This window comes from Cydia pomonella, chromosome 1 (genome assembly GCF_033807575.1).
Source record: "Cydia pomonella isolate Wapato2018A chromosome 1, ilCydPomo1, whole genome shotgun sequence".
NCBI classification, from domain to species: domain Eukaryota; kingdom Metazoa; phylum Arthropoda; class Insecta; order Lepidoptera; family Tortricidae; genus Cydia; species Cydia pomonella.
Genome location: NC_084703.1, coordinates 8,880,570 through 8,898,474, shown reverse-complemented (window position 1 = coordinate 8,898,474; position 17,905 = coordinate 8,880,570). Strand labels below are relative to the sequence as shown.

The 17,905-nt window shown below is 36.0% G+C and overlaps 1 protein-coding gene across 3 annotated transcripts in view; it reads right to left on the bottom strand.

Annotated features, from left to right (window-relative positions):
• The window catches only part of LOC133530544 (forkhead box protein L2-like), a 78,365-nt gene extending 60,662 nt beyond the window's left edge, over positions 1 to 17,703 (bottom strand). For 2 of the 3 annotated variants that reach the window (XM_061868526.1, XM_061868607.1), the window contains exons 1-2: positions 16,784 to 17,703; positions 7,110 to 7,249 (exon numbers count right to left, since the gene is read on the bottom strand). In XM_061868526.1, the coding sequence (XP_061724510.1) occupies positions 7,110 to 7,249; position 16,784 (141 nt within the window). In that variant the 5' untranslated portion in view covers positions 16,785 to 17,703. Of the gene's footprint in view, positions 1 to 7,109; positions 7,250 to 16,779 lie in introns of all 3 variants that reach the window. The other variant, XM_061868680.1, reaches the window with a different exon arrangement.
• Positions 17,704 to 17,905: the final 202 nt, after the last annotated feature.

Below are 17,905 nucleotides of genomic sequence, written 5' to 3'. Positions count from 1 at the left end.
TCCTCGTATTTCTAAAATATCAATTCGCCGTTTTCCACAAATTTTCGAGTGACGAATTCGATCGCTCGAAATCCAAAAATCAGCCCCCAGAACTGCATCACAAATGAGGACTCATGATGGATGAGAGGATGTTAGACGGCCCGGGTCCGAGCCGAGGCAACCGACACAACCGACACAACTTTTCTATGACAGGTGACCGGTGATCACGTGATGCTTTCTATAGAAAACGAAGTGTCGGATGCCTCGGCCTGGACCCGGGCCGTTCTAACATCTCCTATAAGGGCTTACCTTTTTGGTGCGGAAACATTAAAAGACTAAAAAAGTATAAGTTCGTATCTACAAATGTTTGACGTTGACAGTACATTATACTTAGTATAACAGTGTAGGTAGCCAGAGGAGTCTAGACCATAATTAGTAATGAGCTAATGAGTCACGATGAACACGAGGTTATTAAGGCATATCATGCTCTAGACGCGCATTCTGCACTTTGTAGGTCGCCTGAGGTGATGATAGGAAAGAAAGTTTTATTACTTACTAATCTTTGAAAACATACATAATTATGTCTTATAAAAACCTTTCTAACTAGAATATCTAGCAGTTCCACTTTACTAAATATATCAGCTTTGCAACACAATTGCACGAGTTACTACGTATAATACATACCGAAATCACTATAGGTGCGTTTATAACATTTGAAGAGTTCCCTGGATTTCTCCAGGATCCCATCATCAGATTTTAACTTTATGACATTGGTCCAATGGGGACTAACCTTCGAAATCAAATAAGTATGATGTACGCGTAAACACAGCTTCATTTTTCAATTACAAAATACAATAAAATAATTTTGATATTAGCGACGTTGTCGCAAAATGCACACTGTCGCTAGTACAATAGTCCTTGACAGGTAATATGACGACGCGTGCGATTCCATTCCATAGCAGTCCGCATTGAGGATGACGTGGCAAATCGCTTCGTGCGAATAAACGGTATGTAGACAATGTAAAGGATGCATTCCCTCGCCACGCCGGACGTCCGGTGAAGGAACGAGGAAGATGGAACGGAGTCGTGTCGTGCAATAATATAATATTTCAGGTACAGTATTTATTGTGTCATTGCTTGACCCGAATATTTCATCATTAATTTTTACCCGCTTAGTAGTAAATAAGTGTTATCTTACGGTCAATCTGTTGTTCGGCCCGCGGTGAACTAGAGTCACGGACGACCGATAATACAGATTCCGGGCCTGTAACTAGAATTCATGTACCATTGAATTCATATTAGGTACACAATTCTACAGTTTGTAAGCAATTCTTTCCCCCACGCAAGCTAATGCGTTTAAATTGGACATATACATAGTTTACAGGTTCTTTTATCAAGTGTTTTCTTTGATACATACACTTCAAAAGCTATCTGCTACGAAGTCGAAAGAACAAACCCAACTGAATTGCAGATAAAGACGCAAAATAAATTGGAAATTCTGGAAATTCAAGCCGTGCTCGAATCGTGGAATAATTTTAGTTAGTTTTAGTGAAATTTTATCTGTCTATATACATATATATATACACACATATGACAAACATTAAAAGAAAATCTTACACCATTCAGCCATCATTTAATAAAATAAAATAAAAATATTTCTTTTCAGATTCCTCTGATCCATAGATTGTTAGTTACAAGACACTTATAAAACTACATTAGTAAACTAATACAGGTATATTACAGGTTTCATACAAATATCTATTTCTTAGGTCGTATGATATGGAGTTCGGTATAACGGCGGAGAATATCCGAATCCCACCTCTCTGCTATCATTCTCAGGATGCTGTTTGCGCTCCCCCTCATCCGCCTCACCGCAGATGCCGTCTTCTTCCTCACTATAGCATAAAAGTCCTCTACACCGGCATCGGCAAACATTCCAGAGGCGCTACAGAATCGAGGAAGCCCAAACAGCATTCTGAAAATGTTATTATATTGGATACGCAGGGTATTATAAGTCTTCAGCCTGAAACTGGCCAATAGGCCACACGTGTAAAAACTTTGACAGTAAGCTTTGAATAAAGTCAGCTTCACTTCGGCACTACAGCGTGCGAACCTGTGTGCCAGCATCCCGCCTCGGACCGACAACGCTCTGCGCTCCCGCTCGATATCAAGATCGTCTTTCAGGTCCTCGGTCACAATATGCCCTAGGTATTTGAAATGTGTGACACGATTCAAAGGATATCCGTTCAACATTATTTTGGGAGTGTAGGCTGGACACTTTAATTTACCCCTAAAAATCATGAACTCGCTTTTGGCAGCGTTGTATTTCAAACCGTGCTGCTGCGCATAAGTCTCACATGTTTCAATTAGCTTTTTTAGCCCTGATACTGATGGGCTCAACAGCACCATATCGTCCGCATAACTTATATTATTAACACTATGTAGTCACATTTTTCATTAATTTAATGGAATGCTTATAAAAAACGGCAGAAAATACGTAGAAAATACACGTTGCTTTTTTTCAATATATTTCCTGTTGACATAAAATCCCTTGGGCTGATCTAACATTTTTACTATCGAACAGTATTTAAACAAACTAGGTATTTCCAAACTAACTAATTACACAGGATAGCTCCAATATCAAGTCATATCAATAGTTGCAAGAATAAAAGTCAAGACAACAAGGTCGGTCTCGGTGATATAACCGTGACGAGGGCGATAAGACCCTGTTCTGATACCGCATGTACTCGGACTTGACAACCCACGTCATCGCATAACCAGCTCGTATGAAAATTATTATTGTAAATACCCGATTAACTGTGTGAAACTAGAAAAATATTTACAAACAAAATTCAATTGATACTGATTAAAACGAGCATAGGCTTTCGCAAATTGATCACCAGATTCGTTTTTAATGTGCGTAATTAGTACTTTAAGTAAATATTATTCTGTTTGGTTTATTTATTTAATAAACATAGGTTGAGTACAAACGATAAATATTTCATACTTAGTTATAAAGAAGACGGGAATCCCAAAGCTACAGGAACAAGGAATAATATCAATATACTTATTTAAGTAGTGTAGATATCGCAAATATTTATAAAATGTTGACAATAAAAAAAATACATTGTCGTTACAGTCTCTTTTCATCTCCTATCTTAGATACAAGCTATTTCAGTAAACCATAATGTAATCGCATGATTTAAATATACAATATTTTGTCACGTTTATTGATAAGTCTAATCAATTATAAAGTAAACCAATGAATAATAAATAGTTAAATTATTAATCAAGGGATGAACCAAGATAAACACTACCATTAATTTCGACGATAATTTAAACACATATTAAATGAAAATGAATTGAGTTATATCACAAGCAATGTTTTTTTAAATAAAACTATAATTAACAATTTTTTTAAATGTTTCCATGAATAATATCAAACCCTTAAAAAAACTATTTTATGTTGTAAAAACGTTTAAGTGTATGTATAAGATTTTCTGCCTTTGCTCACTTACGAAAGTTTAAGGTTTAAAAAAATCTTTGTTTTTTTGTAGGTACTTAATCCTTTTGGTTGCTGCCTTATTAAATACAACTGAACAAGCAACAATCAAAAACTATTTATTTGAACAATCTACTTTTGATCAAATAGATCCAATATGAGATAAAATTAGAATAATTTCGGTCGAGGAAACAGAGGAGTAGGCCAATTTCCAGCCCTAGAGCATAAACGTATCACTTTTATCCCGCGAATCAAGTTTCTCGTGCAAACACAGAGCAGACTGCTTTACGGCAATGTGCAATCATTGGTTCGAGCGACCGTCGCGTCGCCGGATTCGAATTCGAAGCCACAACACCGATCCAGTACGCCTTATGCCACTACACCTCTCTTATGTAGATACGGCTTTTCATCTTTTAGTCGAAATCCAACGCCCGGTTTCATACCTTTCAATTATTTTTATTTTCATGACTTCAGGTGTAATTCATCTTTACAAACGCCGAACTGCTTTTTTGTTTTTAAATTTCGTGCAAATTCAAAGTGTTTATTGCATGGGTAGTTTGTGATTTTTTCTGTCGTTTTATATAAATACAGTGCTCAAAAATATCTCAACAGGCACGTGATAGTCTCGTGTCGGGTTTGTCGTGTCCTAATATATATGAGAATTCCTTTTTGGCTTTGATTACAATATTGGACGTGGTATACTCATTTAAGAGTGTATTTATGGTACGACCACATATTTTAAGGGTAGCAATAAAGGCCCCATAATGAACAAGCTTTTGTATGTTTTATTATAATTGTACGTTACTTTATTTTTCTTACTACTAAAACCTACGTCTTGTTTTAATTTGTGGTCATACTATCAAAAATACAATGGTCGAGCAATTAAATCGTCATTAGTATAGGGTGAGACATAGCACTCGTCTCATTAATGTAAAATTAGATGAGCTATGGCTCGTTTTAGGTGAATTAGAAATTAGGTAAGGATTGTGACAGGTAAATAGTAAATTCAGAAATGCCCACTAGTTTCAGCTGCTGAAGTGGCCAATTGTCTGAAGTGTTTAATACTATCCCGTCAATTTGTATAAGATTGCCCAATATTTTTTTAAGTGTAAGGCCTGAGTCCCTGCATACATTTTTTGTGCATATTTTTCAATCTATTTTTAATTTATCTATTAAATACATAACAATTATGTTACTTAAAAATTACAAAAACCTACAAATAATAAAAAAATTGGCCCAGATCGCCGTCAACGGGGAACGTGCCCAGACGGCTGGCCGTATTTCTTCGCTGAATGGCGATACTTGTACGCTGTGCGAAATAGAGCTAGCCCTTTGGTCACCAGAAGCTTCTATTAGGCGCGCCGACATATCTTTATACCTAGTTGACGCGCACTTGGCTCCTATGGCCCTAAGTTTTCAACGCCAAACGCCACATATATGTAGCTGCTTCCTAGGGCAGCCTATTTGCGGCGCTTGATGCTTTCGCCCGAGAATGCCGCAGCGCCAGCAGCAACTTTGGTGCTTGGAACATGGGACACCATGGCACGGGTATCAACGTAAGTAGCGTCCCAAACTAGCGGCCGGCCCATGCTCCAAGCTAGTGCCTTGTGTGTGTCATTCCGTCAGGCCTTTTGCCGTCATCTCTAACCAGACCGCTACCCGCAAGGACTTTCGGCACTTTGGCACTAACAAGGGCCCGACGAATGTCTTCTTCTTCTTCAGTCGGTCCCTCAATGCTGAGGATCGTGACTTCATGTCTTTCTGTTGAAGACCTAATACCACCATTGGCTTCTATTCCTCGCCAAGTGCATGGCCTCGTGCAGTTTTAATTGCATAGGTGCAGTGATTTGAGCACACCCTCTAGTAGGGGGAGGGCTCTGAGGTCTGGTGCCTTCAACTTTGCCCGTCATAGGCTATCCGGGGCCGGCGTGAAAGATGTCCGAAGTATACATATGATAATAACTTTTTATAATCTCTTATTTACATATTTTTTATCTAAGTTTATATCTGAAGAAGGCAATTTTCCTTTGGATTACCATCCAATGCCTTTATTTTAAAGTTGATATCGTATGTTGCTATTAGTAACTTACTAACAAGGGTAAACTGTAGGTATAGTAAAATCCTTTCAAAAAAATCTGTACAGAAATAAAAATGTTATTTTTTGTAATTGAGAGTGCCCTAACCGATTAAAATGGTAATGTTTGATAACCTGAACATTGGATAAGTCAATGTCATATTGATTGTTATAAAAATATACCTACGTACTGATTCGGTGTCGTGTAATAAACGTGACTTGAATAATTTGGGGCGGTGCGCACTTCGAAATCTTCAAAACACAAAGAAAATTCAAGCAACTTTGTTAGATACGTAGAAAATGAAAATGCAGAATAGAAAATAGAAACTACCAACTCACGTATTACATGACAAGAGAAAAACAGGTATCAAACAAGAGCTAGAGCACTTATGAATGTAGAAGTAGAAGGTCCAAAGACGACCATCGCTATGTTATTGGCGTAATTACATATCTAAGCAAATATGCCATATGCATGCACAGCCATACCACGCGTAAGTAACAGCAGAGGCAATTGATAATTTCTAATTGGAAATACCTTTTGCAATTTAGATGGAATTATATCTATAAGTACTCACAGATTCCGTTATTGTTATAAAAAGTCTATGAAAAACGGTAAGGGAAGGGAACAAAATCTCGGGAGAGTTTATTAGTTCTATTTGGATCGAAAGAGCTTGTGATTCTAACATTTATAACGCTTTTTTGAAATCATACTATTCTTATTCTTACATGTGTTGCTTAATTTTTTTTATAATATAGACGAGAAATTAAGTGCATGTATCTGTTTCATTCTTACTTGTTTTTACTCCCTACCAGCAGTTCATTAATCTCAGTGTCGCCTACACTGAGATTATCAACATTAGTTATAATACCGACATGAGGACTATGTAAAATAACAGAACGTTAACATTATGCATTAAAATTCTTTGCAGTTCATGCAGTATCACTTTAGGTATACTATGTGCTTAGACTAGAGATACTTTTAAAGCGATGCTTAGCAATGGGTTGCCGAGCTGCGTACCTAGAGTTATTATGAATTTCTAAGTTGCTCACACTGGTTCGACCTCGATTCGACCGTTCTCGCGTAACCAATGGCAAAACGTAAGTGCTTAGGGCCAAGTCCGTTTGCGTAAAGACAAAAGGCTGACTCACATACTGGTGCACGGTGTAGAGGTAGAGTTTCAATTTATATACGTGCGTCGAGGTTTACACGTTTATGAGGAGAAAGAAGTTGAAATATACTTACTTTCCGTATAGCAAATGCACCTAACTAGCTTTATCAGAACTTGAAAAAATAAGTAGGTATATTTACAAAATTAGCTTCTTTCGTTTTTTCCCGGAGACTGATTATGATTTTAATTTCTTGTTCTGAAACTGTTATGGATTTGATCTGTCAGTTGTCAACTGTCTGTCAAAATATCTGGTCAGTTTCAGAACAATTAAAATCGGAATCGGGTTCCTGGACTATTTATATACAGCCTATTGGTTTCATCGTTCATGACGAAGACACCAGTCAGCATGATATCATCCGTCGTGCGACGAGATAAAAGGACTCACCGTCGTGTGCATATGCGGGTGGGAGTAGAGTTGCATTCTGCGCGCGTCGACATAAAGGTCGTTCATGACGAAGGGGTAGCCGGTCAGCGCGACATCGCCGCTGCCGTCGTGCAGCTCGTCCTCATCCGTCGTGCGGGCCACTGCGACAAAGTTTGCTAAGTTTAGCACCTTATTATCTCGCTAGATGGCGGGATTGAGGGTCATATCGTCAAGATTATTCTTTGTTTACTAACTGTAAGGATAGAGTAAACACTATACATAACTCGAGACTACGAGTAAAGTCTGAAATTTAGCTAATGTTCTCAGTAGTTGTCATTGGCATGTAGTTATGTAATGTAGGCATTGATGTACAAGTACATTTCTTAAGATCGCTCGTAATCACACACACACACACATACACACACACACACATCATGATTTTTATTCACTCAAAATTGTAAATATAATATAAATAGTAGTATTAGTTAGTATTTTTTCAAGATAGGTACTTTAGTTTAGAGGATACCCCAAAAATGTATGTACATAGTAATTCTGTAGAGCGGTCACCACGATACAGGCCTAGCCTAGTGTGGGACCAGTGAGCTAGTAATTTTATCTTTTTTCTTTTAATAAACGATTTTTATTTTATTTTATTTTTAATGTAAATGAGGTAATTTTTGACTTCTTTCGACGAAACTCTCTAAAATTTGCCCTTTCACGCGCCGGATTTATATGGGGGTATTTTCAATTTCTGTTTAATAGTTACAGTTATTAAAGCCACGGGTCCGGGCCGGGGCATCCGACACTTCGTTTTCTAGTGCGAATGATCGGTGATCACGTGAGTTCTTCTATAGAAAACAAAGTGTTAGACGCCCCTGATCGGCCCGGGCTGGTTTGTCGTCGTAATTTGTTAGTCGATTAGGTTGTTGATCATTTTTCATTATTGGGGAGGCACACATATTTAATGCCAGTAATAAGTATTTAGTCATGAATTATGTTACTACTTCTTGCATCGACTCGCCAACGCCAAGTCTATAGCTTTCACTGCAACATTTAATCCCTTTATTCATAAACGCACTCCAAGCCTCGATTACTTAATTACATTTTACCCATTTCTGACAAATACATAAGTCAAAATGACATATTAAGACAAAGGATTATTAGCTAATTGAGGCTTGTGGCATGTTTATAAATAAAGGGATTCATTAATGTGTTGTCTTGTCATATCATTTCCAGAATATGTTACCTACTTGCCAAATGGTTTCAAAAGCTGAACTAGTTGCGAAAAAAAAATTGGGTTTCTTTTTACATCACATTAATAAATAAGTACCATACTGAAACAAACATTAAAAAGTTAACTAAATAACATTTCATTGTGTAAATTAAAGGCACATTATAAATGTGTACTTCATTTTGTATCAAACATAGGTACATACATGTGCGATATACTATATATTAAGTCTTACTCTTGCTTAAACCATTCTAGAGCTCAATACCCTTACGGAAAGATATTAATTACTGATATTACTTAGTCGAAAATGCAGTAAGACCTATTAACAATAACGTGGGCTGTAACTCATCAGCCAGTAATCAAATTACATACACCTAGAGTACGTATGTATATCTTTATTGCTTACTTCAGTACTTCCATATGCTGATGTAGCATTACGTAGTCACGCTAACTTTTTCATAATTGCATAACTAAATTCGGTCAATTATATGACCTAATGTAACATCACTACCAACCCAACCAATGTTGAATGTTGTGTGAGGCCATTGCAGGGCCATTGAGATTAAGAAATATCCAAACTTTAAAGGCGAAGGCAGTTTTTCTCTACCATCAGCATGGGATCCAGTAGTCTATCTTAAGATGGGTAACTATTACCCGGGTAAATACCCGAGAGCGGTATATACCCCATATTTACCCACCCACGGGAAAATACGCAGGTATTTTCTTTTTCTTTTAAATTCGATGCGTTAATTGGTGTCTGAGCTTAAATAAGAATAATTTAAGTTAATTTTTGGTAATGTTAAATATAATTTATATTCAAATTAATAAAGCAAAAGGTTGTTATAAGATGATGTTCGCTTTTAGGGTTTCGTAGTCACCTAGAAACCCTTGTAGTTTCGCCTTGTCCGTCAGTCCGAGGCTTTGCTCCGCGATTGTTAGTGCTAGAAAGCTGCACTTTGGCATAAATACCTATATCATGCGTTGCGACAGAACGCTAAAATAACAACGTTTTACATTACATATGGCTCTTTAAAGTTTCGACGTATGCACGGAAAGTGCTCATTCCCGCACACGTGCGGCAAAGTAGCACCATATGTACTGTAATAGTATTTTACAGTACATATGGTGCTACTTTGCCGCACTAGTGCGAAAATTAGCACATTACGTTACTCTGTCGAACATTTAAAGGGCCATATGTACTGTAAAACGTTGTACAATACATGTGCGAATAGGTAATTCGCAACTCGTGTCGATTTAAAACACTCCCTTCGGTCGTGTTTTAATTTATCGCCACTCGTTTCGAATTTCCTATTTTTCGCACTTGTATCGTAATGTACTATTTTAATACAGTTGCTCAAAAAGCGCTACTTTACGTAGCTGTTTAACGTGCGGAAACTTTGTTTTCGCGAACTAGTGCTTTTCACTTTTATTAAATGTATACTTGTTCCAATTCATGACTACTTATTGATGAGATGTTAATGTTAGTTTCCTTTAAAAGTCGTAATGAATATAAAAACCTACTGTAAATGTAAGAATAATAAAAATATACATATTTCATATTTTATTACTTACCTCTTCATCATTATAACACGCTTATTTTAAGCAAGCATGTTTTAAGCTTCCAAAGGCAACATTCCATATTGTTTTTAAACAATTTTAATACACAAATAATCATATTTACAATGGTTTCTGTCTTATAGAACTTGCATAAAAAAATTACTTGTTAGGGTTCCGTAGCCAAATGGCAAAAAACGGAACCCTTATAGATTCATCATGTCCGTCTGTCTGTCCGATTATGTCACAGCCACTTTTTCTTCTTTTTTCGCAACGGTATTATTTACAGTAGGTTCGATACACGTGCGGAAACGTCATTCTTCACTCGGCCTGAGTCTCTATATCTAGATATCTCGGTACTCGTGAAGTAATGACATACTTGCCGTACTATTTGAACGTCACATACGGTTGCTATGTATTTTCATGATCTCTGAATCCTTCTCTACTTAATATTACAAATGAAAGGACTTTTATAACGCTGAGCCGATTTAGATGAATTTTGGTTTGGGGAATGTTTAAGACCCGAAAAAAGACAAAGGATAGTTTTTTTTATCATCATCATCATCATAACACGCAGATGAAGTCGCGAGATTTTGCCAGTGATGTTATAAATATATATTTCTGCTATTATAAATATATTTTTATACCATATGGTCTGTTACATTCATAAAAACGCTGAACCGATTTAGATGAAATTTTACGGTTACTTATACTAATAGTTACCACCAAGTTTTATCCACTGGGACTAGGTGAGAAAAAGTTTTCAGTTGTTGTCATCGGTTGTTATCATTTGATATTTACCAGTCGCTTTTCGGAAGGAAAATATCGTGAGAAAACCGGACTAATCCCAATAAGGCCTAGGTTGAAACGTCAGATGGCAGTCGCTTTCGTAAAACCTAGTGCCTACGCCAATTCTCGGGATTAGTTGCCAAGTGGACCCTAGGCTCCCATGAGCCGTAGCAAAATGCCGGGACAACGCGAGGAAGAAGAAGATCATCGGTAACCAATTGGTGGTATAAATATAGTTTGCATCGATTGTTCATAAAACTTTATCTTTACGAATAAAAAGGCGTGTGAAGTGCTTTGCCGCGCTTCCCATCCATATGAGCGAAATAACTAGTAAAGTATCATAACTTTGTGTTTCTTGGATAATATTGACACGTTATTAGGTAATTAAAACTTCTTTGTCGATACAAATCGTATTTACTTTACATTAATATTTTTTTAATAATCAATTAAATAGTTGAAATACGAGTACTAGGAAAATTAAAGAAATTAAAATGTAGAAAAGTAACTGGGATCAAGATTGTTTAGCTCAAGTATAATTTAAGCTAAACCGGCCGCTAATTGTTTTATTAACCTGCTGTAAAAGACCCATTAGCAATAACATTTGTCGGTTCGAATAATATTTCATCGACTATAACTAGTGATAATCAACCTACTTTATACAAGCGTAGTTTGACTACTACGAAAATGAATAAATAGGTTCATACCTACTAGATTTAAAAATTCGAATGTTTAGTGCAATAGGTTTTTATCACGATCCGTCGATCACGCTACCAAAAGCAACTAAAAATATTTAACGCAAAATCTGGCAATTTTCCATTACAAAGTACGAAGCAGGAAAACGTAGTGTTCATAATGGTCCGGATTAATTAATCCTTATAAGGTAGACTTCTCTATTTATAACTTGGAAATATTTCGGGAAAGTTACGAATTTCACTGCGAATTATGGGCGTGGCAATACGGAATTAAATACGATTTTCGAGGTTTTTACTTTCGCTGAAGTTGGGACGTGAATGTGTGGGACATTTGCGCTCGCATATTAAATTAGTAAAGGGCGAGGTTTTATACCGTTTTTCATCAAATAGCTTAGAATTTTGTCTATCGGCTTTACCCAATAGTCGTACATTTTCGATTCCATTAAATCCGAATATCAGTCATTTATATCGAAGTTTCATTTTGACAAGCACTTTTTTATCTATAGGTTTTTATACTTAACAGTAAGTGTTATTAGGTTTGTTTATTTGTTCTTTATATTAGTAAATCTACACAAAAAAATCTATTCTGTCTAAGCTACATGCACTGACTTAGCAGCTTTGACAAAGTTTGGCGGTGTCACTTACAAGGGCTATTTTTATAGGAATTTGACATGAGGTGCAAAATTAGCTTGGACTAACTCCAGTTTATTCGGGCATGGGCATAATCCGCTCGGTATTAAATCATTTAAATTGTTGAATGGGACTCTTCTGTTGGCTTCGGCTGCGCGTTCGCCTTACGAAAGTCCGGAACGGGAAGGACATACACATTCAAAACTTAAAACAAAAAATTACAAAATAAAAACATTAAAAAAAAATGATATGTGTACCGTGTAAATGGGTCAACCACATTTTATTACACGATAAACTCGGTAAGGTCTATCATGGACATCGCAAAAAAAAATAAAAACATAAGTAAAGTTTTACGATACACACAAATGGAATCCATGTTTTCAGTACTTGAGACTCAAATAAGAAAAACGTGTTATGTACCTAATGTACCGGGGTCGTTAACTTTTATTGTGTGTCCACAGAAGAGACAAATGCTGAAATATGTTTGACCTAGGTACATACAGGATGTTTGATAAATCAAAAAACTGGACATGTGCGAGTCGAACTCGCCTACCGTTCCGTACAAATTTTACTCAAATACTTTACTCTTTAATTTTTCAAAATTTTTGGTTTTCAGATTTTTTCCTATACTTGTAGTGTATATATTACTTGCAAAATTTTACGGGCAGTACCCTACAAATTTTGATTCCCTTGGGAGTGTCGAAATATATGTTTTTTGCGGCATAAACGGCCGTATTTTTATTTGACGTTAATTTAGAAGCTTGACTTTTTCACAGCCTCAAAGGACTAGATCTGAGTATATTCTTTTAATTTAAACTCGATATCTCTACGCGTTCCCGCGAACAAAGTAATCATATAAGGGTTCCGTTTTTTCCTTTTGAGGTACGGAACCCTAAAAATGGGGTATTCTATGACCTGTCCCAGATAAACACACTGTATGATTCAGAAGACGTGAGCAGGATGGCGCATTCAGTAAGTAGTAAGCAACTGTTTCTTAGTAGCAGTATTTGTGAGATTGACTTTAATTTACTCATTTATGGTCACCCTCTTTGTTTTACGCATGACAAGTGTCAAATTGAATGCAAACGGAGTCTATATACAATCATTTCCAGTTAAACCCATATTCTACATTCTACTTTTATGTAAGGAAAATGAGAATTTAGTTATTTGTAGGGCACACAGCAACAGGACCGGCATTCAAACCTAGATCTTGATATGATATTCGGTAGTCGCTTCAAAAAAGGAGTGTACAGGTTTTTAAAAGGTCGGCAACGCGCATGTAATATCTCTGGTGTTGCAGGCGTCCATAGGCTACGGTGACTGCTTTCCATCAGGCGGGCCATACGCTTGTTTGCAACCGACGTGGTATATAAAAAAAACGCAGTTCATTTTATTTCAAACAAAAAAGGTTGGGCCAAAAATACGCTTTTACTATAATTATAAATGGCATTAAATATAATGACCACCAAAAAATATATCTTAAAAAAAAATTACTCTAAAATTACACTACTAGGAGAGAGTTAGGGAATTGGGAACACTTAACTTCAAATGCTCTAAAAAAAAAAATATCACAAACCGAATACATTTTTACGCTTACCTTTAGTTTGGTTATTTACCTACCAAATTTTAATCAAATCATGATTATAAATAAACTTTATCGTAAGTAATTTGGATAAAGTCAAAAACATTGTCGTTCCACATTACCCGAAACAGTATGAGGTAATTGGAAACAGTCCGCGGGGGAAATGGAGACATTAAAGTTTTTCAATATAATATCACTTTCCAAGTTTATTTCTTTACTTCAAGGCATGCATAACAATTAGCGAAGTTAAAAAATATTGGACTTTTGATCAGTACGTAGTAGGAATAATTAAGATCGCAAGGGATAATTGGGAACGTTCTCAATTCTTTTGGTCCTAATTACCCCAACTAATTAATAATAATCAAAATGAGCATCACTTATGATTGTATTTTTGGTGATCCGAAAACCATCTAGGGTTTAAAAGCAGATACCAAATACAAGATACTAACAAAATTTGGAGTCTTCCTCTACAAAAATTACATGCTTCCATCTATCCATGTATGATAAAAATTATAACAAAAGTTGAAAATATATTGGTCAATTAATTGTGAATAGATGTGCGAAGCTTACGAATCTTAGTCACATGAAGGCCTGTTTATGCTTGTATTAAACATACTCAAGATTATTTTGTGCAATTAGAAGTACTTACTATATATCTCACTGTTTTAAATTACCCTCCGTTCCCAATTCCCCCCTACATATTATCAAATAAAGTATAATGATATTAATGATGCATTGACAAATACGAATGTGGGTTTATGAAATGAGATGAAAGCGTGTTTATGATATGTGTGTAGATAAATTGTATTTCAGCCGGCAATTTTTTTATGATAATCATTTAATCGGGGGGCCATTTTTCTCGATATTATAATCATGTGGCTATTTATAGGTAGCATTACGATTTGGAACATTGGCCGAACATGAAATAGGCTAATTCAACGTATAGTTTATTTATACATGTTAATAGTTATCTGTTTTACACGGGGGCAAATTTGCTATTTAACCCCTAGTGCTAATGTTGATTTGATACTCGAGCAATAGAAAGACCGAGTGGTCCGAAAAGTGGAATCTAGAGCGTTGCGGCGTTTAAAGGGGTGTACTACTGACACCAGTGCGAGGCAAATACTAATTTTAAAATGTTGCAAATCAAATCCAAATGAACGTTATTAAATATTTAATATAATTATTCCAAGTCATAACTTTAAAGTCAATTCTACCGGCCAACATGTGGAAACAGCTCATAATTTGCATCAAATTACTTTACCTTCTCATCAGTTCTTGGTTAATTACGAGCTGGTGTGGTGAAAATTATATATATTCAACCTTTTATTACAAGAAGAAAGTAATCGATGAGTTTGATCATAAAATCGCCTAGTGCCCATAGTACAAGCTATGCTTAGTTGGGGCTAGGTCGATTTGTCTAAGATTGTCCCCAAATAATTATTTTATTTAAATTAAATTGCGCATTTTTAGGAGCAATGTTCATATATTTTGCTTGTTCCAAAAACTGTTAAAAAAGTTAAGGTGCGTTTTAGATCTATGTTCGTGACTACTTCTATCGATCGAAAGTCAAGAAGTCAGGTTTCGAGTATTCCTAATCAAATTTTTGGCAACCGTATTATGATCGAAAGCGGTACTATTTTTCAAAAACTCTCCTGGATTAACCTTTTGTACCTTAAGAGGGACTATACCACGTGATCGACCATACAATAAGAGAAAACGTTTTTCCACTTCTAGATATTTTCCATTCTCCTTGATTTTTAAGTATGTTATTGAAACATTGAGAAACTAGGTTTCTAGGTTTTCCTTTTTTTCAAAATTTGCAAAATAAATGGAATTTCATAGAAAAATTACCGTTCTTTCGTTTGATTTAAAAAGCTATTCTACCATCTTGAAAGAAAATTTGGAGTATTTTATAATTTTCTACCTCTTTGCGCATTACAAGTTGATTGTCCTATTTGTCTTTTCTGTTTTAACAAATAAAAACTAAGTTTTTTTCTCCAAATTAAATACTGAAATATTTGATAGAATGTTTAGTTTGCGTTTTATTACTTGTGCCACGTCTATTATAGGAGGGGTTACTACTCGTATATGTCCGATACCGGGTATTTAAGAGGAAATACCAGCTGATCCCCTTCTCAGATTTGAGAATTTTAGGTAAAATCTCTGCCGCACTGGCGGGGCGGCGGTTCCTAAAATTAGTGCGATAAAGACACCTACAGCTTAAGGGAAAAATCCTGCGCATAAATCTCAGAAATCGAGGTTTTGTTCGCGACTTTCCCCCAAAACCAATCCAATCGTAACGAAATTTTGGGAACGGAATGATAAAAAAATTATCTGTGTCTGACCGTTTTGATTTTTGCGTTTCTTGTCGTTGATTTTGTATGTTACGGCGCATTCATTTGGCCGTTTTAGCGCTTTTTTAAAGTAACCTAGTTCTTAAAAAAAAGATTATCATAAAAAGCAAATTATACAGATAACGGTACTGATAATATTGAACTCATAAAAAATAGCTATTCATCTTGAGCCAAAATCCAAAGAGAAAAATATCGAGAACGTTTTTATGGAAAAATAACCACTAATGTTTGCTCTTAAATAGACATGGAGTACTATATATATAACGTTAGAGTTTTTAGGTTTTTATTATGTATTATTATATAAACGATTTCTAAATTGGTTTGTTTTTAGAGCGCTGAGCTGTGAATGTTAATCAAGAATTAGTACCCACATCAGCTTATTTTACAAAATATTTGTAGAGTTATATTCGTTACGTAACATACCTACCTTATATCAAATTAATGATGACTTTTTCATCTTTATACCAGACATAATATAATAATAAATGGATATATAATCAAATTATGTGAACATTTTATATTAACCACAAACTCAAGATAAAGTTTGTTGACTGTACTTGATTTGTATTGACTACGTTTCTTGACGGTATTTGTGTAAGTACCGTCAAGAAACATAGTTAATTAATTACTTCGTGAGAGAATACTGTTTTATGAGTGTTTTTATTAACAGAATAAGCATTTTTATCCACTATTGACTTACGTTTGTTTACCAAAACACAGTTGTATGTTTTTGTAATAAACGAGTATTTTACAGTGCATAAATCAGAGTTAACAAGCTATAAAAGTTTACCGCCCACCTAAAGCCCGATCGCCCACTAATTTATCTCTACTCTACTTCTACTTTTATATTACTCACCCACTTTTTATAAATTTAGGCTTTCCAATTCAGCTCAAAAGTCCATGAAGCTTTGCATAGCGGGCATCCTTGTTACGTCACAGAAAAAAAACAGTCCACACGAAAACAGCTTTTTTTTTTAAATTTATTATAAGTTTTAAGAAAATCGCGTCAACTGGGCGGGCGGACGCAGTGTGTTGCGCTCCGAACGAGTGTGCGAGCGATGGGCGACCGACGGACTGGCTTAGGTTGCGCTACACTCACTACCGCCAAATCACGGCACACCAACGCCACACTGAAACCTGAAAACAAATCATACCATGACCTACTTAGAAAAAAAAACTTTAACAAAAAACTTTTAATAGGTTAAAAAACCTTCATGTAATAGGTATAAAATAATGACGAAAATCGTTAAGTTTTCACAAGGAAAACCAAATCTTGGTCTTGCGGTCGGTGGGGCAAGACGGAGTGCTATTGGTGGGTTTGAGCGGCCCGACGCCAATGGCGTGAGAAGGAGGAGCCTTGTAACCGCTTTGAAATTTGGCGAGAAACGGTTCCTCCCCAATTTCCGTCTTTTGGACTTGAATAATGTAGAAATACCGGAGCAGCCTTTCCGACCTTACGCCGCATGTACTCGTACATGTGATTACCTGATTTGTAACATTGTAGTGTAGGTCTGCAGGTTATTATTATTATTATCGTATGGCTTTATTGAAATAAAATTTACAGAGGTTAACATTATATGTACATCTGTAGCTTAATATCTAGGTTTGACAGCCAATCCCTGGCATCCGTAGTTATTGCGTGCAGATGTTTCATGCCCCCCCGAAAACGTCTCTTGGGGCATTCCTCCACTATGTGCGCAGTTGTTTGGTCTGGCGCACCAGTCACAGTTTGATGAGGGTTTGTAGCCCCATTTGTGGAGGTTGTGGTTACAGCAGGTCTGCAGGTGAAATGAAAATATAAGGTAAAACTAGGTACCGTAAAACCAACCATCAATAGTCCAATACTACGACAATGGTCCACAAGTTCCATACGTAATCAATAGCAATGTTCTTTTTGATTTCGTCTTAGTTTTATTTTTATAAAAATAATATTGCCTTATACATGGTGGAAAAATGTAATGGAGAGAAAGTACCTTAAATTA